The 23878-nt window shown below is 42.3% G+C and overlaps 4 protein-coding genes across 9 annotated transcripts in view; 3 read left to right on the forward strand and 1 right to left on the reverse strand.

Moving 5' to 3' along the window:
• The window catches only part of mthfd1a (methylenetetrahydrofolate dehydrogenase (NADP+ dependent) 1a, methenyltetrahydrofolate cyclohydrolase, formyltetrahydrofolate synthetase), a 23844-nt gene extending 22958 nt beyond the window's left edge, over positions 1-886 (forward strand). For both annotated transcript variants that reach the window (XM_042094443.1, XM_042094444.1), the window contains one exon: positions 131-886. The gene's annotated coding sequence lies outside the window, so the exon portion shown is untranslated. The remainder of the gene's footprint in view (positions 1-130) is intronic.
• Positions 1-20321, reverse strand: part of zbtb25 (zinc finger and BTB domain containing 25) — a 26618-nt gene extending 6297 nt beyond the window's left edge. Inside the window, exons 1-4 of one of the 5 annotated variants that reach the window (XR_006032263.1) lie at positions 12088-12263; positions 10961-11158; positions 9307-10739; positions 4076-4077 (exon numbers count right to left, since the gene is read on the reverse strand). Coding sequence is in view for 3 of the 5 variants with exons in the window: in XM_042094486.1 (XP_041950420.1) it covers positions 9515-10739; positions 10961-11133 (1398 nt within the window). In the remaining 2 variants the exon portion in view is untranslated. Of the gene's footprint in view, positions 1-4075; positions 4078-4597; positions 4600-7820; positions 10740-10960; positions 11159-11744; positions 12264-20279 lie in introns of those variants that run through there. The other 4 variants (XR_006032262.1, XM_042094486.1, XM_042094483.1 and 1 more) reach the window with 4 other exon arrangements.
• On the forward strand, positions 3478-6179 carry si:dkey-1h6.8. The gene is made up of 2 exons (XM_042094482.1): positions 3478-3557; positions 4246-6179. Exon 2 carries the CDS (start codon positions 4281-4283, stop codon positions 5868-5870), a length of 1590 nt encoding a protein of 529 aa, XP_041950416.1. The 5' UTR covers positions 3478-3557; positions 4246-4280; the 3' UTR covers positions 5871-6179.
• On the forward strand, positions 12521-18505 carry zbtb1 (zinc finger and BTB domain containing 1). The gene is made up of 2 exons (XM_042094476.1): positions 12521-12938; positions 14011-18505. Exon 2 carries the CDS (start codon positions 14015-14017, stop codon positions 16049-16051), a length of 2037 nt encoding a protein of 678 aa, XP_041950410.1. The 5' UTR covers positions 12521-12938; positions 14011-14014; the 3' UTR covers positions 16052-18505.
• Positions 20322-23878: the final 3557 nt, after the last annotated feature.

A 23878-nucleotide genomic window follows, 5' to 3' on the forward strand; every position in this document is an offset into this window, starting at 1 on the left:
ACTTGCCTTCTTCTTTCTCTATCTCTCTCTCTCTCTCTCTCTCTCTCTCTCTCTCTCTCACTTGCCTTCTTCTTCTCTCTGCACTTGATTTGTGCTGCACACACCCACTCTGCCTCCCTCCCTACTGTAGGTTTGGTCAGCCATTGAGGTACAACTCCCCCTGGCACCTGGCCCTTGAAGAGAATGGATGTCTCCACTCTTCCATCTATCCCTTGATTGATTCAGTAAAGCGCAGACCTTAGCAAGCATGGCTCATGCTTTTGAAGACTGGAAGACCGTCACAGACACAAACACTTGCAACACACCCAGTATGCTATTGTGAGGTCAAAATCCTCCACAAACCCATTTTCTTGAATACCCACATGAGGAAGATGTCTAGAAAGAACACATGAAGCATCCCATTCACTTGGAAAATGGGCAGTGGTTCTGCTGTTCAATTTTATTTCCACTTGAGTGAGTGTGTTTATTTCAGCGCTACCTGCTACTCCACCTAGCCTGTTGTCATTACATACTGGAATTGTATAACTGTCCCTCAGTGGCTCCCACTTCCAGAATCGCAACAACACTTCTCTGGGATCTGCCATTGTGGATCAAGCTGCTCCGATGGATTACACTGCTTGTCTGTTGCAGTTTCAAAGGAACTGAAAGTTGCATAAGTCCTAATACTGTGTTACCCTGGGATAAGAGGAAACTGATTGCTGTGAAGAAATCCATGTCATGTCATGTTCCTTTTGCCGGAGGAAAGCAACAAAAAAGAGCCTTTAGTTAACTAGTCTGTTTTTTGAACATTAGTTCAAGCAAAACATATCCTAGCTTGCTGTGATTAAACCCTGTTTATGTGATATTGACAAAGGTGAACGTAATAAAGTCACGAACTCTGATAAAACACTTGATATTTGCAAGGTTCCTCTAGCTAATCTGAATTATACAAGGTTTTTGAGTGATGTGTACTTTTTGAAATGACAGTATTATCACAAAATGAAGCTATATTCTTTTAATTTATCTCCTGCTTGGGTCACCTGTGTTATACACACATTCTCTCTCTCTCTCTCTCTCTCTCTCTCTCTCTCTCTCTTCTTCACACACACATATAACACACACACACAAATACACATTTTGGAGTGTCATTGTGTATCTTTTTCCCTCAAACTTAATCTCTAGGTGACCTTTGATAAAAAAAAGTGATTGCTGTTGCTATGGCTACAAAGCAAAAGGTGTGATTGTATTATTAGACTCTGGCTAATTAGTGTCAGTGTTTATTTTAAGAATGCTTACATGAACAGACTGAGACCAAATTCACAGCGCTTGATGGGCTTAAAGACCTCGGTGCCACATGTGACATAAATGGCATGAAATGATCATAATGGAATTGCAGTGATGTGTCTTTGTGATGCGTCTTGTGTGAGAGTCCCAGGTGTTATGTCTGGTCACAAACTGCTCTTGCAATAATGCATGGAAGGCTCTTTAGCCAGCCAAAATGTTTCTGGTGGAGCGTCAGCTGTGTTGTAACAGCATCTTCTGTTATATTCTGCTCCTTACATGTTCAGTCCGGCACTGAATATTTTGTTTATGCCCCATAGGGCAGCTCTTTATGCAACTTTGACACAAATCCTGCATTGTAACACGCTCATTCATTAGGTGCACACCCAACCGGGTGCGTGTAGACAGGTATGCTTACCATTAACAATAGCCACTGCAACACCTGAGGCTCCACCGGAAATAAATGTGCTGGCCAAAGAGCCTTAGCAGAAGTGGTCTGTCTTGTGCCTTATTACAGCAATGCATCACAAGTTGCTTTTATAGATGATTTAATCAAATTGAAGCAGACTTATTACATTGCTAAGAGGTGTTTTTAACTTTTTTAAATTAGATAGTTTTGGTGGAGTGCCTTGTGTAATGAAACATTTTCTTCATACATCTGTTTGCAACTTCCTAAAGACATGGTTTTTTTTTACATATGAAAATATATAAAGATTTACAGTCATTCATTTTTGTATTATTTGCCATCATAGCTACTGTAGATTACTGCGAAATGATCCATTCTATGAAGACATATTCCAAAAATAAATGTACTTAATTTGATCTGTACCAAAGTCTGGTAGTTGGTTTTTAGCCAAGTATCACAGATGACAAAAAATCCTCCTTCTCTCGAGCCACTCAACACTGCTCAGTGCAACCACGGAGGCACTGACTTCACAGCATAGTTGAGACCGTCATCGGAAAGCCACTGCATGGGATTTCATGTCACTTATCATTTAGCTGAGCATTCTGAAGCCAGGGTTAGTGTTGCATGTTTCCACCTATATGTGGCTTACACTTTTCAGTTATTTGTACTTCATGGTACTATGGGTACTATATGGGACTATTGCAGATGAACATGTGAATTGATTTAACATGGATACATAAAGAAGTGTTCTGTATTATAATCCTCTCTAGATTTCCTTCAAGGAAAAGTAAGATGTAACGCAGGTTGTTGAACTGATAGCTGCATATAGCTTTGAGTATTTTTTCGCATGCATTCCATTAGCTAGGGACTGATATCTAAGACTGGACTTAAAATTGATGCCTCAGGAGAAAAGCAATCAGTATAGAGTATTTTGGTCATAAAAGGTTCACATGTGTTCTTTAACAAATTAATTACCCACCAATTCCAAATAAGAGCCAATTAAGGGCAATTGCGAACAATAGCCATCCTAGTTAAGACATGGTCGAATTTTGATAGAGAACACAGTCCAAATTGGTTTGCCGTGTAAACAGACCCATTCTAATTCCCATCACAGCAGGAACCCCAAACCACACCTGAATACTAAAAGGCTTATCCTACTTTTACCCATAAACCCCTGCAACTCATTCTGCCTTGTGGACGTGAGGACATTTGACCACACACATTGTCACGTCTCGGTTCCAAACTCTGAATGTGTATAAGCCCCAGACGATACTGTGGGTATGGTTTGAGATTCCACTGCGATAAGCTCTAAAGCACCTTGCCAGCTGGAAATCATAACTTTGAAATCATTTTGCTGCTTGTGTCAGATGGTGAATTTAAAAGCTTACAGCTTGTCATGGTTGACGTCAGGTGCCTCATCCTTTCTATATCTTACCCTCTGTCAATTTTATGACAAATATGGGAATGGAATGAAATTAATCCCAGTGCAATGCAGCAGGGAAATAGGTATAATTTAGGCTTTAATAGTCATAGTTTTAAAAACATACATTTCAATTAAGTTAATGAAAATCTTGTAAATGCTGGATGTATGCTTGGATGTGTGCTTGTTTTTCTTTCTTTCTTTTTTTTATTTTTGAGTGGTTTGTTTGGCTATTAACATTGTAGCTGACGTAACAGAAGCTTAGATCAACATTACACATCCCTATCTGCACTGTATCTTTTTCATAGTTTTCTCAAAATAAAGTGCCAATCAGCAGGTTACTATGGAAACTGGGTAAGATGCGACTGCATGTTGGCGGCAGCGACCACTTGGGTGTAGACGTGCTGGAGGAGGGAGAATATTGCCCACCTCCCTGGATCTTCATATTATCGCGAACTTCAGGAAAATAAGGTATGTACTTAACATGTAAAACGAATCCAGTTTTTATATTCAGAGATGTTACACATATATTCGTATAAGTTGGAGAATATTTACTCAGATGCGTTTGGCTACTTGTTAAGGTCAAACCCAGTGTGAAGAACTGAAAATATAGCGCGCGCTCTGATGTCATTCGTTGATAAATGTAATGCTCTAATGTGTGAAAGATTCCTCTTCAAATAGACTTTACTCAAACCGCTTTGTTATTTTATACGAGTCTGCTTTATTTTCTGACAGATTGTATTCCGAAAGTGTTTGAAACCTACTAATCTCATGAATTACTAAGGCTAATCAATTTGCAGTTGATCATTTTATGTTATAGCCTATATTTATATTAATAGCTAAGCTACCTGTAGGCTAAGTACAAATAGATCACTTTTTTATAATGCCTTGCGCAGGGACTCTCCACTCTAGGCTGTCAACAATTAGTTATTTCCTGTAATATTAACTTTTGTAAAAGTAATTGTTACGAGAACAGCTATGATTTATACTGCTTTGCCAGTCACAAAATATTGTGTATATTTTAAAGTATTTTATAAGTGTAACTAATTTCACATGAAATTATATAACTGGTATGTTCAGATGTCTCTAAAAACAATTGTGTGTTGTGCACTCTGGCATCTCTTCATTGTGAAATTCACTGATGCTTCATTTTTGACAGGGAGTGTACCTTTGACGTGTGTCCAGTTTAGAGCCATGGCTACAAGTGACTCTGACACTAACCAAGACCAGCAAAAGGTTGTGTTGAAGAGGAAACTGACAGGTCCACCAAGACTTCTTCTGGGCAAAGCTAAGAATGTGAACCAAACTGAAGAGAGGTCAGACGCACGAGCGCTGAGACACCGACGAAGAATGGACATCAATGGGACATCAAAGGACTCCACTCCTCCGACAACCTCAGACACATTGGGAGAGGAAGGAACCACGTTGGGGCTGTCCTCTGAAAATCTTCAAACAACTGTGAAGAGGGAAACTGAGGGAAGTGACCATGCAAGGCTCCAAAATGATTGCACTACTTGTGATGCTGGCCATCAGGAGGACACAGTTAAGGAGCAACATCTCGACGTTAGCAGGAAGAGGAAAAAGACCACTAAAGAGGGATTAAGGAGTCTTTTTCCACACGTGTTTATGTGTGTCAAGAGAAGGAGAGATAAACATGGAGACGGTGAGGTTAAAAAGGGGAGTGCACAGTCTATGGAATGTACCGGTGATGACACTCAGTCAATGGGTGACATCAGCACGCCTGGTGCCACGTGTCACTCGTCTTCCTCCAGTGCTGATCCGGAACCTGGAACTGGAACTAAGACTAAGAAGAAGAGGATGAAAAGAGTTTGGTTCCCATTTGTCGGCCGCCACGCAGATAAACGCACATGCGTGACCAAGGAGTCACAGTCATCATCAAAAGACACAGAGCCAGAGGTGCGAAAGAAGACGCTTCGGAAAAGAATCCAGGGCTTCTTGAGCAGACGGAAGAAAGCAGACTCCTCTAACCAGTTTGAATGCGGCGCCACACAGACACCGGAGCCTGAGCGTGTGGAAAGACTGGTAGACAACCATTTGGAGAATAATGAGAACCTGCCCAGAATACATGAGGAAGACATCCCAGAGAGAGATGGAGAGGGTCAGGTGGCCTGTCCAGACACCATGACGGTTAGTGCTGAGGTGATGGCCACCAGTGCGAAGGGCACTGAGTGTGAATCCCATGAAGGAGACACTGAGGAACCTCGCTGCAAGATGTCAGAGGATTTGACGTCAAGGGAGGATGAAAATGAGCTGGAGAGCTGTGTAGGTACACAAGAACCCTCCAAGATGGATCTGAATGAGTCCTCAAGCCTCTCTGATGGTGCTGCCATCTTGATCTGTGTTGCTGAGTTGGACACAGGCTTCAGACCACAGATTGATATCGCCATGGCCACGGATGAGGTGTTCCGGAATGGGCCGGAGGAAATTCAGTTATTTGATAGCATGAGGGAGACAACAGGACCCGACCACGACAGCCTCGTACCTCGCAACAGCCCCAGCAACATGTCGTTTCTGACTGTGCCAGGAGATGGTTGCAGGAGTCTGTGCGAAGCCAACAGCACAGATGCCAAACCCTGTGGCAACACATTCGATTGCAGTCTGTCACCTGAAGACACCGGCCTTCTGAGTGGTGAGAGCCTGCTAATACTCACCGCTAACTCCCTGGTCCGAGCGGCCATCAAAAGTGCTCTGTGTCAGCTTTCAAGGGAAATACAGCCTACCCTAACAAACAGCCACAGAGATGATAATGTGGAAGAGGCCTAAGTTGTAGTTAGCTTATGGACATGGCTATTTTGGATATTCGGTTGTAGCATATAAGATATCCAGATATATTTTTTTCCTTACATTGTGCAATTTATATGGGATCCTTACATGTATTTCTGTCATTTTACAGCCCAGTGAATCTACATTGTGTTGTGAGGACATCTATTGTGCTGTGCATTCATAGTAATGAATACATACTTTGTCTTCACAATCAGGAGCACTCTAACACATTATCTGACCAACATACACATATGAAAATCTACTTTCATAGAAGATTTGGATCAGAAAAGATCTTCTGAAAAATATTGATCTCCAAATATTGTGTATGATCGCCTTTGGTAAGGTAAAATGTGCTACATAATGTAATTAAAGTATTGAAGCTTTCCAGAGTCGTTTTCTTCATTACAAATATAAAGATGACATATGTGCCCTCCCACAGTATGATATTTTTAGCTCTGATTTGTGACATTATATTTTTTACAGGGAATTAGATCTAGTTTCTATAGCAATGGAAAACCCACACTTACATTAAAATCACACAATCTCAAAGCAAAACCTGTCCCTTGATTTTTTACTTTTTTCTCTTTAACTATATATTTTTTTCCATATCTCTCTGTATAGACTGATAGAAACTGAAATATACCTACCTGTGTAATTCAGTTTAATATGCAGGTAGGTATATGCATTTCAAAATCTAATGCTTCTTTAAATTACACAGATATACCAAATTCAGTGTTGGATGGAAAAGATGCATTATTAATGTGAAATGTTCCATCAAGAGGACCTAAAGTGTCTCTCTGTGGATCTGATGAATGTTTAAATTTGAAATGCCACACATGAATGCATAATGCATTCAGCCTCATGGTTTTGTAGTGTAAGACTAGAACAAGCAGGGCTTCACCTAAAATGACATCATCTCTATGAATGTTTCACAATCATGCTCTTAAGGATCCCTGGTGTGGTGTGGCACCAATCCTCTTAACTCTTGCCTGTCTGACCTCTCCAAACTCAACTGAGGGGTCTGACATTGAGGTAGCGCTGTTGAAGGTGGGCCTCCTACCAGAATTCAGACAATCTGACCTAATTTTCTGTAGGAGACAGAATTCAAAATGATCACTTGTTAAGTGGCCTTGGAAGAGATCTAGCTATCCAGTCTCGCAGCATACTGCCATCTAGTGACATGTAATTGCAAACATTTATACAGTTTAACAGATGTTGTTCCTTGTCACTTGCAAAGCAATATGTAACATATGACTAAACCACAGGGACGGATATTGCTGCAGTTACAGATTAACTTGATCATAAACACAAAGAACATGGGACTGCCAAAGTGGATTTGGGTTAAGAGATGGATACAATTCATCCAATAGACTGTTGCTGAAATTAAAATATTTAATAAACTTAATAAATACTTTATAAAGTGTGTAAATTAATAGATACATGGGATGTATCAACATATGAGGCTTCACATAATTTAAAAAAGTGTGTCTTGGACTTTGCATTATATTAAAGGTGCCATGTGTAAGAATTGAGGTAAAAATATCCAAAAAATGAGCTACACACATCAAAAGAATGAGAAGAAATAAGGGCGATGATGTCATTAAAAAAATGACAAGGTATAGTGCTGCAGAGATATCAACCTGAATTAGCATGCTAAAATACTAGCCACAGCCCGACAGGTGTCATAATACCAGTTTCGGCCATGGGAGGCGGTATGCGGGCAACATAACCGCCAGCCAAACTGCAATACACCTTTCTCGGTTGTTACTCTAGGGTAGACCAACTCACTTTCTGGAGGTATACTGCCCCCATTTTTTATGGAATGTGGAGTATGAATTGATTTTTTGGCGGACATTACACATGGCACCTTTAAGACCTCCATACCACTTCAACAACATTCTTATCTAAGAACACAACACAATTTATTCCATTTTGATGATGGCACACAAGTTTTGGAAAAACAAGTTTATTACCAAAAATATTTTGAAAACGCGTACCACGTAATGATATACACTTTACACTGAATGGCAAAGTGAACTTAATACATACACACCATACTGGTCACAAAATACACAGATGAAGAGCACATCTGTAACTGTTACACAGGTTTTACAAACCAATCACAGCACGCTAAACATGGAACTGACAAAACTGCAATAACCAGCACATTCAAAAAGCATGGACTATCCAGTACAATGGACTATTTAAGAAACGGAACTATGTATATTCAGTTCAGGAACCAAATATGCTTTGCGCCATCAAAGCAAGTTGTCCTTGATATGATATAGAGATACAGTAGTGTCATACGAATCAAACATGCTGTGCTTTGAAAAGGGAGGGGTGTGTAGAATTCATTATCCAAATTAAGCATGCTCTTCAAAATTACTGCATCATACAGTCAATATGGCTCCAGTATAGACATTACTGACTGTCAAATATAACTAACTCATCTGCCATCTTCTTGAAGCATTCAGAGGCATGACAAATGAAATTTCACCAGCTATCAAATTAGGCCATAATTTCAAGGCTGATCTGTCTGGCACAAATATACAGTATATTATAGATCTTCTGAGTTAACGAGTTCAAAACAAATTCAATTTGATTTTTAATTTTGGCATTGGGACTAACGTCCAGTAGAACTGCCCTGCAGAAAACTCAGGTTTCATTTTGTGCCAGGTTAGAGTGTGTCTCGCCAAAAAGTGCAGTAATGGCCCTGGGGGTTAGTCAGTCCACGTCTGGTGCCTGACGCTTGTGGCTTTAGGCTCGTTTCTTGCAAACAGCAGTTATCTCAGATGAACAAGCAACATATCTATCCGGTCAAAAGACTGCATTATGATGATTTACAAATATATATATATATATATACATATATATATATATTGTTTTTGAAAAAAGAAAAAACATGCTTTGAATGACTGTTCTCCAACAAGAGCTTTGTTGTTGGAATTTAGAATATCACATGTATTAGATAGGATCTTAGATAGGATTTGGTGGAGCTTGAGAAGCAAGTGCATTTGCTGGGGTAGTGAGAGTTCTTAGAGCGCTTTCACACCTGGCTATTTCAATGGGAACGTGGAGCGTTTCCCTCAAAGATCGGCTCGATTGGGTATATGTGAAAGCAGCAACTCTGATTTGGAACAAAATAGATATGAAGGCGCCTTTAGATAAATCCCTCAAAGGCACAGCAAACTTGTTTCATTTGTATACTCATTATCAAGTATTCCTTCCAAAGTGACGCAAATAAAATTCAAAGATTAGTCTTGGACTTCAATATTTTCATACAACATTCATATTGAACAAAAAAAAACTTTGCGTAATCCAAAGTATATAAATGTTTTGGGATAGCATTATATGCTATTTTTAGGAATACATCAAACAAAACAGCACAACTTAGACAATGCTGAAACACAAATACTGTAAGCACCAATATTCCAACATGGAGACCTCCTACATCATAGCCACCATGATGATACTCATACAAGAAAAGATATTCAGGCTACTGGAGACGGACAGGAAAAGAGTGAGAAAAAGCGCCATTCATTTTCCACATACAGATCCTGTCTTTGTGGAAAGAGAGTGTGTATGCTGTTTATCTTGTCTCTGTTCCTTACTTTACATTCATAAATGTATTTTTTTTTTTTTTGCTATTCAACAGCGACGGCATCCACACTCTCCCGCGACACCTCTGAGTCTAGCGAGTAGCAGGAGCTGCCGTTGTCCTGGCCATCCCTGGCCCCCCCTTCCTCTGCTGACCCCTCCCCTGGTCCTGGCCCGGCCCCTTGAGCACTATCACCCGTGCCCTCGCACGCCACCTGCAGCAGCTGGTTGCAGAAGCGGCTGTAGCGCTGGTGCTGGTGCGGGTGGTGCGGGTGGTGGTGGCGTGCCGTCTTGCCCACGTGCGAGAACATGTGCTCCTGCAGCTGGCTCTTGTGCGCGAACCGCTGGTTGCACACAGCGCACGCGATCTTCCGCTTGCGCGTGAACAGGCCGACCATGGGGGGGCTGGCGCCGGTGAACCCCCCGATCCCGACGCCCCCCGCGCCCCCGCCTCGCCTCAGCTCGGCCGCGATCTCGTCGGCCAGCGCCTGGCTCTGTCTTAAGGCCTCCTCCAGGCAGCCGGCGTCCAGGCGCTCCCGTGAGGCCCGGTGCTCCTCTGCCCCTCCCGGCCCACCCAAGTCCGCGTCCTCTGAGGGAGTCCCCTCCATCAGCGGCTCAAGGGAGCAGGCCGCGTGGCTGATCAGGTGCTCCTTCAGACCCTCAGGAGACAGGCAGCGCTCACCACAGTGAGGACACAGGAGAGCCAGGCCTGGCTGGCAAGGGTTCCCCTGGGCCGGGGAGAGTGAGGATCGAGGAGCCGGAGGGGGCAGCGAAGGCTTGTCCACTTCCTCCTGCTCCTCGTCGTCCAGGCGCTCCTCTTTGATCCGGGTGGAGATGTCCGAGTCATCCCCGGAAGCCAGGGAAGATAGGGGCCGCATGCCGGGCAGCTGGTGGTCAGAGGGGATGCCCTCCAGGCCAACCGCCTGGGAGGAGGGTCGGGCATGGGAGCGCTCAGCCCACTCTGCCCGACTAGTGGAGCGTGATCCCTCAGGGTCCCGCTGCCCACCCGATTTCGGCCCTGTGCCATCCTTATTTGGGAGCTGGGAGGAGATCTGGATGCCGTAAAGGTTGGACATGCGGAGGTCAGAGGCTGGGTCTGGACCTGCCTCGTCTGGTTTACGGCACAGCTGGTAGGCATGAAGAAACTTTATCCCTTCTTGAAGACGGCTCTTATCCACTGGCTGCTTTGGCCCCATGCCAGTGTACATTATATGGAGCAGGTAACTGAACACATCAGGCTGGATGTCCGTTGGTTGAATTTTTATGCACTCACTAAAATATCAAAGTTACATCACGTTAGCCATATGAAAATCATAATATTGCAAACTGAGCACAGATCGCCTGATTGAAGCACAGGAGCAATACACAAACTACTGAAACAAAGAACAGAGAAGGATGAGGAAGCTCTTATAAATAAGTTAAAGTGTTCAGTAAACATACTATTCCGCTGCAGCATAAAATGTGAGGGCAAAGATTAAATTGATGATCTGAACCTGGACTGATGGATGAAGATCATCTTGAAGTAGTTGGAGAAGGCCGCTAGAACTGCCCGGTGGGCTTTGAAGTACACGTTGCCAATGGCAACAGTGCAGTCACACAAGAAGCCAAACTCCCTCTGAACATTCAGCTGCTGCAGGAGGTAGAGGCTGTGACTGGACACATCCATGGCGCCCAATCTCAACCTGTTACACCTACACACACATTAGATCAGAGACAGAGTTCAACAGATGTGTATGACCAACATCAACAGAAACACTTCATAATAAAGTAAAATACATAACATTATATGCAGTTATACTGCCTTAGAAAACATGCTCTTCATACGACTAGTCTACTAAAAGAAACTAATTTTACTGAATATGGTGACCTCTAGTGACAAGACTACATTTTTCTTTCCCCCTTCCAATTTTGGACAGTAAAACCAACAGGACAGGTTTCCCTCTAAATAGAACATCCTCAGATTTTACCCTGCCATTAATCTATTTGACAGATGCAGGACCTGTGTGAAGGGAATTAATGTTGCAGGATACAGACCTGCAAATAAACCCTTTTTCAAAATAAAGTCTTGCTTTACAGCTTATTCGAAACCATGTAAACCATGAAATCTTGGCATGTGTTCCATAGTTAACTATTTGTTTACCTTCATGCTGATTTCACAATAGCCAAAAACACTATGCAATACTTGAGAGAGTGCATTGTTATGCTGAGACTACAGGTCCCAGTGGACCTAGACATTCGCTTACGGCACTGTAGATTTCAAAGCTGACGAGACAATACCTGGGATACTCCGTTTAGCCACATTGCCTGCATAAAATGACGATCCGGACGTATACTATCCCAAAAACATAATGTGAAAAATGAGAGACATTCTATTGTCCATGCACGATATTATCGACTCGTTTTGCTTTAAATTCTCCTTGGCTAGCCTACGTGACAATCACAGTTCACGACAGCAGCATCATGTTAATTCGCACTCGTTTTAGCCCCAACGAGTCAAGTGCTGTCGAAATTAAATCTAGAATATTGTCCCATGCAATCTGAGATACATTACATGCACAGTTATTGTACGAAGCTATACAATCCTGTCAATCTAAAACAGAATCGTGGAGTGGATCCTTACCATTTAAATGGGCGAGATTGTTTAGATTTATGTTTGTTGCTGCAGGATAAAATTCTCGTGTGGTCTCGCGTTTCTTCCTATGCGATTGTCAACTAAGCTTGTTATTCATCACGTGACCGTACTGTACATTTGGTGTATCGAAGTGATTGTTTCTCATTTTGAAGGGCTAGTTCAACTCCTGTTAGTAGACTAAGGCATGACTCCTATACCAGAAAAGGGTGGCAAAAATCTTTACTATCGGTCTGTAGGCCTACAATAGTTTGTCTCGTATCGTGCAATAGAACTCATAGCCTATAGTAGCCTACACAGTAGCCTACTCTTACAACTGGAAGAAGCTTGTACGAATACCGTAAAACCTGGCCGCAGCTGTTCTGTGAGGTCATGCATGAATTAGCATGGTTCACCTCGCAGCTCTAAATGGTCTGCACTGTCGCCTACGCTACAAACCTCTTCCAAACGAAATAAATGAGTTATTCCTCAGGAAATCAATAGGCCTAAGAGCTTGCATTTTGACTTGTAAATTCAAGCTGGCCTATTGACGCTGTTGTTACAGCAAGGTAATGTGCATATTTTCATGTACGGTTGCATTCACACTGTAGAGCTCCGTCCTATGGAGGGTTGGATTTGCGTGAGTGGGGCTGGATCTAGCGCAGGCAGCCTCGGTGCGGTGATACAGCTCGCAGAGCGGCTGTGCGGAAGTTCTTTCATCCGTGTAGCAGAAGGGGCTTCGCCCTCGCGATTATTCTCGACTCAACTTCATGCTTAGATAAAGACAAAAACGGCGGAACTTCTAAACCAGTGCTCTACAACTTAACTTTTTGTTCATTAATTGGCAGCACCCTTTGTTTTCGGTGAGTATTTCCTATGGCTTTGAGTATAAACATTACAGTGTTAAACGCGAAGGTTTTTTTCCCATAGCGTGAATGCGGGAAGCAGCGCGGGGGTGGCAGTGCGTGCTTGCGTGAGATCAGAGACAGCACAGACAGTTGGTCTTCTACACTTTCGATACGGACAAATCCTTGTACAGTTGTCGGTAGTTCTTACTACCGATATATAAAATGTCTACAAATGTTACTTTCACGACAAACACAATTTAAAATACTTTTTGTGGCACATGATTGACAGCCACAACGCCCGCACGTTCTGTCTCCGAATTAGGCCAATGAAATGCGTGGGCGGGATGTAAACCTCCTAATTTGAGATGACGACGAGTCTCAACAAAAGGAACTGCATGTGCATGACTGTAAATTTAGCCATGCGGGCAATCGTACAATGACTTGTTTTCACACGTTGACAGTCTTCAATGTCTGTGCGTAGGCTATAGCTTTGGGTTCACGGAAAAATAAAACCTCTGCGACTTCACATTAAGATCTTATTAATTGAGAATGATATAAGTTTAGAAGTTGGAGTGTTGTCACTGTAAACTATGTATCAGGCCGACCTATAATTCATGTAAACGAGTTTAAGTGATTTTCACTTTGAAAGGAAGGAAACGTCTTTAATCTCAGTAGGCCTACACCTGTCTGAGCATTGTTGCAGGCCAGCCTGTTTGTAGTCCTTGCACTGTTTTTGCTGTGTATTTAATTTAATAAAATGTAATTTAATAACCTAATTATAAAGTAGGTCTATCATGAGACAGAAAGTCTTTTGGAAGTTGTATGGTCATTTCACTTGTTTGAACAATTATAATGATTATTGTTCCTTTTTTCTGCATTATTGGGCCTACAACCAGTAGGACCTGTGCTATTACTTTTAAACATACACATATGTATTATTTAGAATTATGTATTCATTATTTATTATTAACAGAGTATTATTCAAAAAATGTGTGTGTTTGTATCTTAATAATCTTTTTTCTCCCCACCTTTAAATCCGTATTAAACCATTATCTAATTCTTATTTTCCCCCTTCACACATCTCCAGGGTGATGGCGAGGCCAAGTCACAGTGAGCATGTCCTGCAGCAGCTCAACAACCAGCGTGAATGGGGTTTCCTTTGTGACTGCTGTATCACTATTGGTGATATATATTTCCGGGCCCACAAAGCTGTGCTGGCTGCCTGTAGCTCCTATTTCCGAATGTTGTTCATCCGGGACCAGCAGGCCACGGCCCGTTTAGACCTCAGCAACATGCAGATCAGCGCAGAGTGCTTCGACCTCATCTTGCAGCTCATGTATCTTGGCCGCATCATGGTGGGCCATTACGAGTTTGAGGAGCTCAAGGCCTCCATGGCTTACCTACAGATGTATTACATACCAGACTCTCTGGAGGATCTGCGAGACATCCGCTCCTCAAACCTCACCCCGTCATCCTGCGCCTCATCTTCATCTTCGTCCAGCTCATCTTCATCTTCAAGCGTGGTGGGAGGCAAGATGATATTCGGTGTCCGTATGTTTGATCAGAACAAACCCAATGCAGCAGAGCCTGAGACTCCATCCAAGGTTCCTGCCGTCCCTACGAGACAGAGCCTGAATGTGTCGACCGTTAGGCCGGTGGAAGACGTGGTCCTACCCCTGGCTCCAGTGCCTTCAGAGAGTGGCATGAACGAGCAGCCATGTGACCTGCGAAAGAGAGGCTCCGGCAGGAGCGCCACCCTGAAGGAGCGGCCTCGGTTCGGGCGAACCTACACCTGTGATGACTGCGGCTTCGTCTTCAGCTGTGAAAAGCTGCTTATCGAGCATATTCTCACCTGCACCAACCGCAAAGCCTTCCAGCCTCCCAGGGTCAATGCCGAGGTGGATAATGATTCCAACAAAGCAGAAAGCTCCGCTTCAGAGGGAGCAGAGGAGCATAGAATGATGTGCAAAGGAGAGGATGACTGGCCAGACCAAAAGTCTGATTCAGAAAGTGTGATCAGGTCAGTGGGAACAGGGACAGACAACGAAGCTACCCCCTGCCAGAATGTAACAATCAAAGTGGAACAAGAAGACGACTCCGAGGCCGAGATGGAAAACATCAAAGTGATCAAAGTGGGGAATCACAGCATCAAAGGCTGCAGCGTACGCCTTGGATCTTACAAAGACATAGCCAGAGACCAGAAACGCTTTGACAAAGAAGAAGCTGGTGTTTCCGCCATGGAAGATGTCACAGAAGGCTCTCTAGTCAGTAGTGATGAGTCTGGTGCTTCAGGTTCAAAGGTCGTCAGGATTAAGGAGGAGAAACAGGACGAGGAATCGGCACCCTGCGAGCTTTGTGGGGCTTTGCTGACAGAAGAGGAACAGTCGGCCCACTATATCTCCAACCACATGGGCCACATCTGTGCGTGCGGCAGGTGTGGCCAGGTATTGATCAAAGGCCGCCAGCTGCAGGAGCACGCCGAGCGCTGCGGAGAGCCCCAGAGTGTTGACCTTGACTCGCCCGAGGAAGACTCCCCTCTTCCAGAAGATGCACAGGCAATGGAGGAGGGTCTTTTGGAGGGCTACCGCTGCCCTCTCTGTGGCCTTGTCTTTGAGAGCGAGAATCTGGCTGTGGAGCACACATTGGTGTGCCCAGAGCAAGAACCTTTCCGTCCCTCCCTGCTTGACGACGGGGGCGAGCTTGACCATCGACGTAAACACTTTTGTGCCATTTGCGGGAAGGGTTTCTATCAGCGGTGCCACTTGCGAGAGCATTACACGGTGCACACCAAGGAGAAGCAGTTCACCTGCCAGACGTGCGGAAAACAGTTCCTTCGTGAGCGCCAACTGCGGCTCCACACCGACATGCACAAGGGCATGGCGCGCTATGTCTGCCCAGTCTGTGACCAGGGCACCTTCCTGAAGCACGACCACGTCCGTCACATGATCTCACACTTGTCAGCAGGTGAGACCATCTGCCAGGTGTGCTTCCAAATTTTTCCCAGCGGAGATCACCTGGAGAAACACATGGATGTGCACCTGTATATTTGTGGGGTTTGTGGGGAGAAGTTCCGTCTCCGCAAGGACATGCGGAGTCATTATAACTCGAAACACACCAAGAGACAGTGAAAGGCTACCACAATGTGTAGATTGTATTATATGAAAAATGAAAAAGCGAAACAAAAGAAACAAGCCATACTGTAAATGTGAGAATCAATCTATGCACTTATTACACCAAAAATAACCTATTCAACAAGCACTTTCAAATGGTATACATAGTCTAAATGTGTTTGAGGTTTTTTTCCCTGAGGGATATAGTGTCTCAGGCTTACAAAATGGGTTTAAGGCCTTTTTTCTACCTAGCAAGTACTGTATGTGCACGATTAGATTGATGGAAGACATGCATATAAGTTTCAGGCAGGTCACACAGAGTATGTCAAGCACCTTGTGTTTTTTTCAAGTTAGGGTTTTCAAAGGTTTTGTAAAAACATGTTCAATTTCTATGGTTTTCCTTCATGGACATTTCTTTTCTCTGTGGCCAACATATGAAATCTCTGGTAATATTGATGTCATTATAGATCACTCTTGCTATTTGGTGCTTGTCTTTTTAGCAGTAAGGTGTCAGGTGTTGAGACGTCTTTTCTGGTGTTGTGATGTCATGGTTAACCTAACAGGTACATTTAGCTATAGCTGTTTCAGGTACTGAGGGACTCCAGTAAAGTTGCATTACAAGGTACAGGCACTAAATGTAACACACCAAAACACTAGTGTGGTTGACTTTGAGTAGGCCAAACTATGGAGATGCTCTACTAAACTGTTCTCCACCAATTACTGTTTTCTTTCATATCCATCATATGCACCAGGAACGTTGATTTTTTTTTTCAACACAATTTGAATTTTTATATTTTAACTATGCAAGTGTAGATCATAACAAATGAAACTGTTACATATTTGGTCTTTCACATTGCTGTTTTCAGATGTCTTTCTGAAACAACCTTTACCAGGGATAGAAACAGGTGCATTGATGAATGGTTAACATACATTTGATCCCATAGGAGCACTTTTTAGCATGTTTGGTATTTTAAACAAAAGACAATCTCAGTTGCCTCTTCTATGTCTTAACTTTTGAATGTTTGTGTAATGCAGGATACTTGGGAAGTTATTTTTTATATATATTTTATTTGAAATCTGTTTCAATCTGTGCTTTTCTTTTCATTAAGCTTTAATGAGTGCAAAACATTTACTGCAGTGTGTCTTTTCATGTCCATATTAAACAGCCTGTCTTGCTATTCAAACTACCAGTGAAAGAGCTGCAAAAAACAATACTATTTAATCTACATCTATTCAAAAAATAAGACATTTCAGTCAGACCTCAAGAATAGGAAGCTTGTCTATTCAGAATATGACATTCACATATTCTAATCTGATTAGATGTTTATACGGGTTTAGGTCTACCCTCAGAGAGTCAGGTGCAATGGATTATTACTGTCAGGACAATATAACATCCTGTTTTGATGCTATTTTTTCATCATAACTACATAATTGCAGCCGGTTCTCTGTATTTAAGCACACACTCTCCATTAGAAGTAATAGTTCAGAAACTAAGCCAGGGATCAAACTAGAAAAGGTCCTTGTAGATCAGTATATACAGTATGCTCCAGTGCTGTTCAAGTTGAAATGCAGTGTGATGTCAAACATTGAACATATTTTTTGTCTGTAAGGCTTGACAGCAGTGCCTGGAGTATAACAAATGTTATGGCTGTCCAGACCTCAATATTTTTTTGTGTTTTGAGTTCTCACATCTATAGCTCTACAGCTGCACCCTGCTATGGGGGTATACATGTTAACTATATTAGTGTCAGCCAATTCCATGTACATACCTTTTTCAAAGTGGGTTGTTCCAGTTTGTTTCAAGTTTTTTTTTCTTCAAGCAATCCCTGGACATTTAAGTTTTTGGACAATTTACCAAACACTTCAGTCATTTATAGAGAACTCAGGGTTTAGCGGTTTCTATAGGGAGCACCACAATGAGATATTTTTAAGTCTTGACCACAAATGAGTGTCTGGTCTAAATTCAAAGTAGGATTATCAAAACAATCAGGTTCCACCTAAAACATATATGGTTCAGAGAAGAGTTTGTCCATACAAACTAACAAAAAAAATAATCCATGTCTTTGTAGGATATTGTTTAAGCTCATGCCATTTGAAAGTTAGTCAAAGAAAATAGGTATGGATATTTCTGTTGCCAAGACAATGTAAACATCTAGTGTTTACAGTGGCAAATGGTGCCGACATACCATAGGCCTACGGTATAGCTGTGTGGTGAGAGTGTAATTTAACAGGGTGTATGGAGGATTTGAGAAGTCTCACACATGTATACATTGCAATGTTGATGTCTTGTTTTATGAGTCATTTTCCATTTTTTACATCATGTAACTTCAAATGGATGTGAGTTATGCATAATGATAGGTGTAAGGATGGTCAAGTGTCATTTGCTCTAACAACGTGGAAGATGTCTGTTAATGTTTACCTTTCGATAAAGCTTTGTTTTTCAAGCTATAAAATAAAGAAATGTGGAATATAGGAGTGAAATTGAGTGTACATGAACATATTGAGATTCGGGTTGAACTGTTAAAGTTTTATTAAATACAACTGCAATGACATCTCAAGGCCATACTATCAAACATTATTCTATCATTTAGAAAATATACTCAAGGTAAAATGGTATTAAACTTGTCTATACATCTAATCATCTAATCTATACATAATGGTCATGTCACTCCTAACTCATATTTTATCCCAGCAAACCAATTACAGAACTTAAAGACGTGGTGCTGATTGGAGTATTGCTGTTTAGGAGACCACAGCTCACTATGGACATGGATAAACCCAACAAGATGCTAACTCTAATTGAGGTTAATTTCCTCCGTTCTGTGTGTGGACTCTAGACAATAATATATACAACTAAATGCACAATGGCTCAGCTCAAGATGTAGAGGCCAACACATTTTAAAAGAGTAAAGTAATGACCAGTATGGGGGTGGAGTGGCATTGTAAAAATGGGAGTGAGCAACAAGAAAAGACATGTAAAGATCAATGAATAACTACATGCACCATTATTTAACATGTAGCCTTATGTAGGCTTTGTTGGCATGTTTGCAAGGGAAATACTAGGCATGTCTACATTTTCTTCTGCCCAACATGCCATAAACAATAGGCCTACACCTATTCCCAAAATAGCACACAGCAAAAAACAGCACACAGTGTGGTCTAAACGCATTGTCTAATGCACTTACAATTTCCATAAGAAATGAAATGCTTTTTTGCCATCATGTGTAGGTATAGCCTTTTTTTTTTAAACAACTTGCTCCAATGGCTTAATCATATTTTGAGACTGATTTTCTATGTCCAGCTGACAGACACAAATGTGGTCAAAATGAAGGTCTAGAATACAAACAGTATTTTTTTTCTAAACTTTGACGCATTCTTATTGGCTGTAAGACATCCAATCTTGTCCTGGAGAAACGACTTCATAGAAGAACACTGACAACACTTATGGGTGCAACACACTCCAGATAGGTTACTGATGTTGAACAATTTAGCAATTTGTGCCAGCTGGGTGTAGTTTTTACTAAGCCAATAGCCTCAAACACAGCGTGAAGTAGAGACCTGTAACTTATCCTACAGTAGAAATGGAGCTCTGTCGAGGTTAGTAACGTTAGGCAATATCCTACAGTTAACTAAGGTATCATAGCATAATCAAGTTTTGTGATGGCTAGCCACGAATTAAATGTGACTTTATACATTGTAAACAAAGCCAAATGTGACCCTGTAGGGCTAATTATTTTCTGTATAAAACATTTGTTTTTGTTTTGTTAACGAGATTTAACTAACCTACAGCAGTTAGGTCTAATAGCAAATTAGCTGAATTAAGCTTGTTGCAGAGTGATTAAGTGGCTGCTAAGGTAAATAGTTGATTAGCTGAATCCCATAGGTAAAATAGGGCTTAACTCCTCTAAACATTTGTGTTAAAGTAGCTTTAGTCAATGAAATGAATGGTTAATTTGACCATAGTCCATAATCTTCTGTCAATGTTTGCTTTGAGTTTGGGGTGTGTCGCGTTGTAACCCTACACATCAACTGTAGGCCTATAGCTTGCTAGTTTTAGGCTAATGTCTATGGCTTCCTTTCTATGCCTTCAAAGACTCGAAGAGCCGAGAGCGAGAGCCATGTTTGTGTATACTCACAAATATGGATGGGGACGATGTTGTGATGCATGATGCGGACTGCAGTTACTGCGATGGAGACTGTTTAGAGGTAAGTATTAGCCTATGGTTAAGACCAAAGGGTGACTCACCTGGACAGGTTGTCTTGATCACAGTTGACTTGCCCACAGAGCTAAGTAAAGAGGCAAATGGGAAGTTGTCTGATGTCTCTCTGTGTGTGTCCATGTCTTGGTGTTTAAATGAGGAGGTTTAGGAATTCAAGTTTGCAGTGCTATTGGGTTCAGCAACTTCTGCCTGTTCTCTGCAAAGTCTTGGATACACAAACTCTTATCTAATACACTCACCTGTATCAGATTAAGACACACTCTTCCTATATTTCAATAATGTATTTGATCAGGTAAAGATTAGGATTTAGTCCTGCTGTATAGATTCAACTTGGGCAATGGGAGTGTGTAGAAGTAATATTTATGATCTCTCTTTTTTTTTTTTCTTTATGTAGACCGCTTTTCTTGAGGATAATGAGTTTGACAGTGGGTCTTGCCTGACGTTTGATGAAGTTGAAAGCACAGCTGAGGAAGGCGGTGGTGTCCAATTCAGGACTGAGGAGATAGAGAGTGGGCGATATGTCAAATTCAAGACTGAGGAGAAAAGGAGTGTGAAGTGTGAGGTCTTGGAGAGTAAGGAAGCCCAGCTGGACAAATACATATCTGCAATGCAGAGAAACAATGCCAGGCTACTACAGCGCTTTTACGTAAGTCTTAATGCCTTTTCTGTGAAAAGAAAAAACATATTGAAGTAAACTTGCAGTCTTTCTAACTTATGGCTTTTTGTCTGCCTCTGTGGTTGACAGGAGGTTCAAGAGGACCAAAAGCAGGCAGAACGTTGGGAAAAAGAATGGAAGAGGAAGACTAAGGTCACGGTCTCCCTCAGGGTCAGGTTCTCTCCACTGAGTGTGAGGGCTTCATCACTTTTTTTAATGGGTTCAGGATGCCACAAGGAGGTTTAGAATATCTACCTTGAAGTATTCAATATCCACACAGAAATAACATTAAACTCCTTTCTTTTCTGTAGACGAGAAACAAGGTGACACTTGTTTCTAAGTGTCATGCAATGGCTAACTGAAAGCTATGGGTAAATGCCTACTCTATGTGACTAGCACTTGGCAATAACCTCCATTACTACATGGTACCACCAACCAATGTATGGCTGTGATCCCTCTTTTACTTAGAGTTCTCAGTTGCTTTTAATGTAATGATGCAGTAACATAAGGCATTGCAGTTGAAGCTGTACCACCATTATGGGCTGGTTTCCCGTACATGGAGCCCTAGCCTAGCCCCAACCACAGATCAGGCCACACATGCACATCCACATATCACAAAGGTAGTGTCGGCTCTAACCTGTTAACATGGGCACTGAACTCACAACACAGAACACACAACAAGGCCGCTCCGGACATTCAACGCAGAAGCTGCGGTGCCTGCCATGCAGTTAACAGAATTAATATTTGAATTAGGGGAAATGCAGTTTGTCCCCTCTTTTTTTTGGACACACAAATAAAGTCTGGTGGCAAACTTCATTTTAGAGTCATCAATGATATTACAATGTTGATAGTGTACATCTTAGTCATGGGAGATCGTTAACTAACATATCGTTGACTAACATATTTTGTCTTTGTCTTGTCTGATGAAATGAACACTACCTAGACTGAAAGAAAGCTTCAATGTCAAAAGGCTTGAACCATGTTTGGGAAACTTGCCGCATGTGTTTAGAAATCTTACACAGCAGTTTGTTTTTCATTCCTGAACTGTGCTTACATCTTCGAAACACTAACTGAATCCAGGATTCATGTTTTGTTTTTTTTTTGCCTTCGGAATAGGGACATCGGACTGTGTCACTGATTGAGAGAAAAACCAAGAGAAAGAGCAGAGAATGATAATGCAATTCTGAGGTGGGTCATTAGATTACACTTAGATCCAGCTCCTTGGGGCCTGATCCCAAAGCTGAACGTGCAGGTGATCCAGTACACTACAGTAGATTATGTATTTTTATTTTCTTGAACTAGATATCCTCTGTCGTTCCAAGGTGGGGTGATCTTTTAGCAGTCAAGGTAGACCTGCATAACAAGATGGATCATGGAGTGACACTATGATCTAAGATGCAAGGAGACTACACACTGACTCATCCACTTAGCCACAAGAAACATGTCTTAAACAACACCAAAATCACTGAATAAGACATCAAACAGCAGTGACTAAAACGTTACCCCCCCCTGAACAAGCTGTCCTCTCACAAAGCAGCTCGCTTGCGTTTGTCCCTCTTACCAAGCCTGCGTGGAAATCTGAAAAGACCTCTGCTGTGTTTCCCCCTGGCTTGCTATGTGGAGCCACTCTCACTCTTCCTCTCCATTCTTAACTCTCGCCTCTGAGCGGCTAACAAGCTTGTGGTTTCCCAAACCGCCATGGAATGCCTGGAAACCTCTTGTGGCGAGCGCAGTGACGCAGGCAGTCCAAATGATGGCCAAACGCAATGAGAGCAATATGTGGGCTAAAAGAAGATGGAGCTGCTGGAGAGGAATGAGGGAGTCCACAGTATCACAAACACTCTCAGCTCTGGACACATGTGGAGTCTTCTGTGTGTTGAAGAACTTGACAGAGAGAGGCCTGGAGACTTTTGTTCATTTAGATCTGAAGGAAAGGAGGATTCTCTGTATGTGATTGTAGGTAATAGTAGGCACAGATCATTTTGCCTGTGATTGGTGGACAATTTCTGTCTCTTCCTTACAATGTGTTTGTTTGTGTGTGTGTGTGTGTCTGTGTGTGTGTGTGTGTGTGCGCATGCACACGTGGGTGTGGTGTGGCTTTCTATGTGGTGTGGCTTTCTATGTGGTTTTTGAGAAGGGGAGAAATTCCCAACCAGTCTCGTATGGTATTTTGGTTAAAGCAAGTTTTAGTAGTGAAAGAGAATATAGACAGTGTGGATACTTTCACATTGATACACTAGGGGGAGGTATTGCACTATTCTTTGGCAGATGGATACATTTACCATCAATGCAGAACTGTTACCTGACAAATAATCACTGATGAAAGAAAAAGATCCAGGTCCAATTAAATAAAACATTTTTAATATGTGATCCATGATATGCCCTTGATTTATTAATGCCTTCCAAATGCTCTATTTTCTTCATTTATGTGGATATGGTCACAGAATTATTTCTTTATTTGTTTAGTTTGAAGCAGCATACATATGGTATGTTTTCCCGTCATCAGCAAAGTAGTATAAACATTGCAGCTTCTGCTGTGCTTGGAGAGCACTGTGTGAATTGTGTGTTTTTGTTATGGCACACCCATGTAATCAAATTCCTGGCCATTAGTCGTAATTGCATGTCTTCAGGGATAGAGGCAGACAGTATGGTATCTGACACAGATTGTCGCCGATACTAACCCAGTCAGTCAAACAGTCGCTTGCCCCCGCCCCCAGTCTGTTGAACACCATGTCCCTTATGTAGCAAGCCGCTCATTTTCCGACATGTCCCAAGTCGTGTGGTCCCCACAGCAGAGGGGGCAAAACCTTGATTTTGATTGATGGGGTTAGCCCCTGCGGGTGGCATGGAAACAAGGCAGCTGTTCCTATTGCTGCCGCTGCTGTCGCCACCAAGGTTGCGTAACACCCCCCCCCCCCCCCCCCCCTCCTTTCCTCCCCCCTCTCGTTTCCCCTCCGCCCTCCATGTCTA

Source organism: Alosa sapidissima, chromosome 6, assembly GCF_018492685.1.
Source record: "Alosa sapidissima isolate fAloSap1 chromosome 6, fAloSap1.pri, whole genome shotgun sequence".
NCBI classification, from domain to species: Eukaryota; Metazoa; Chordata; class Actinopteri; order Clupeiformes; family Clupeidae; genus Alosa; species Alosa sapidissima.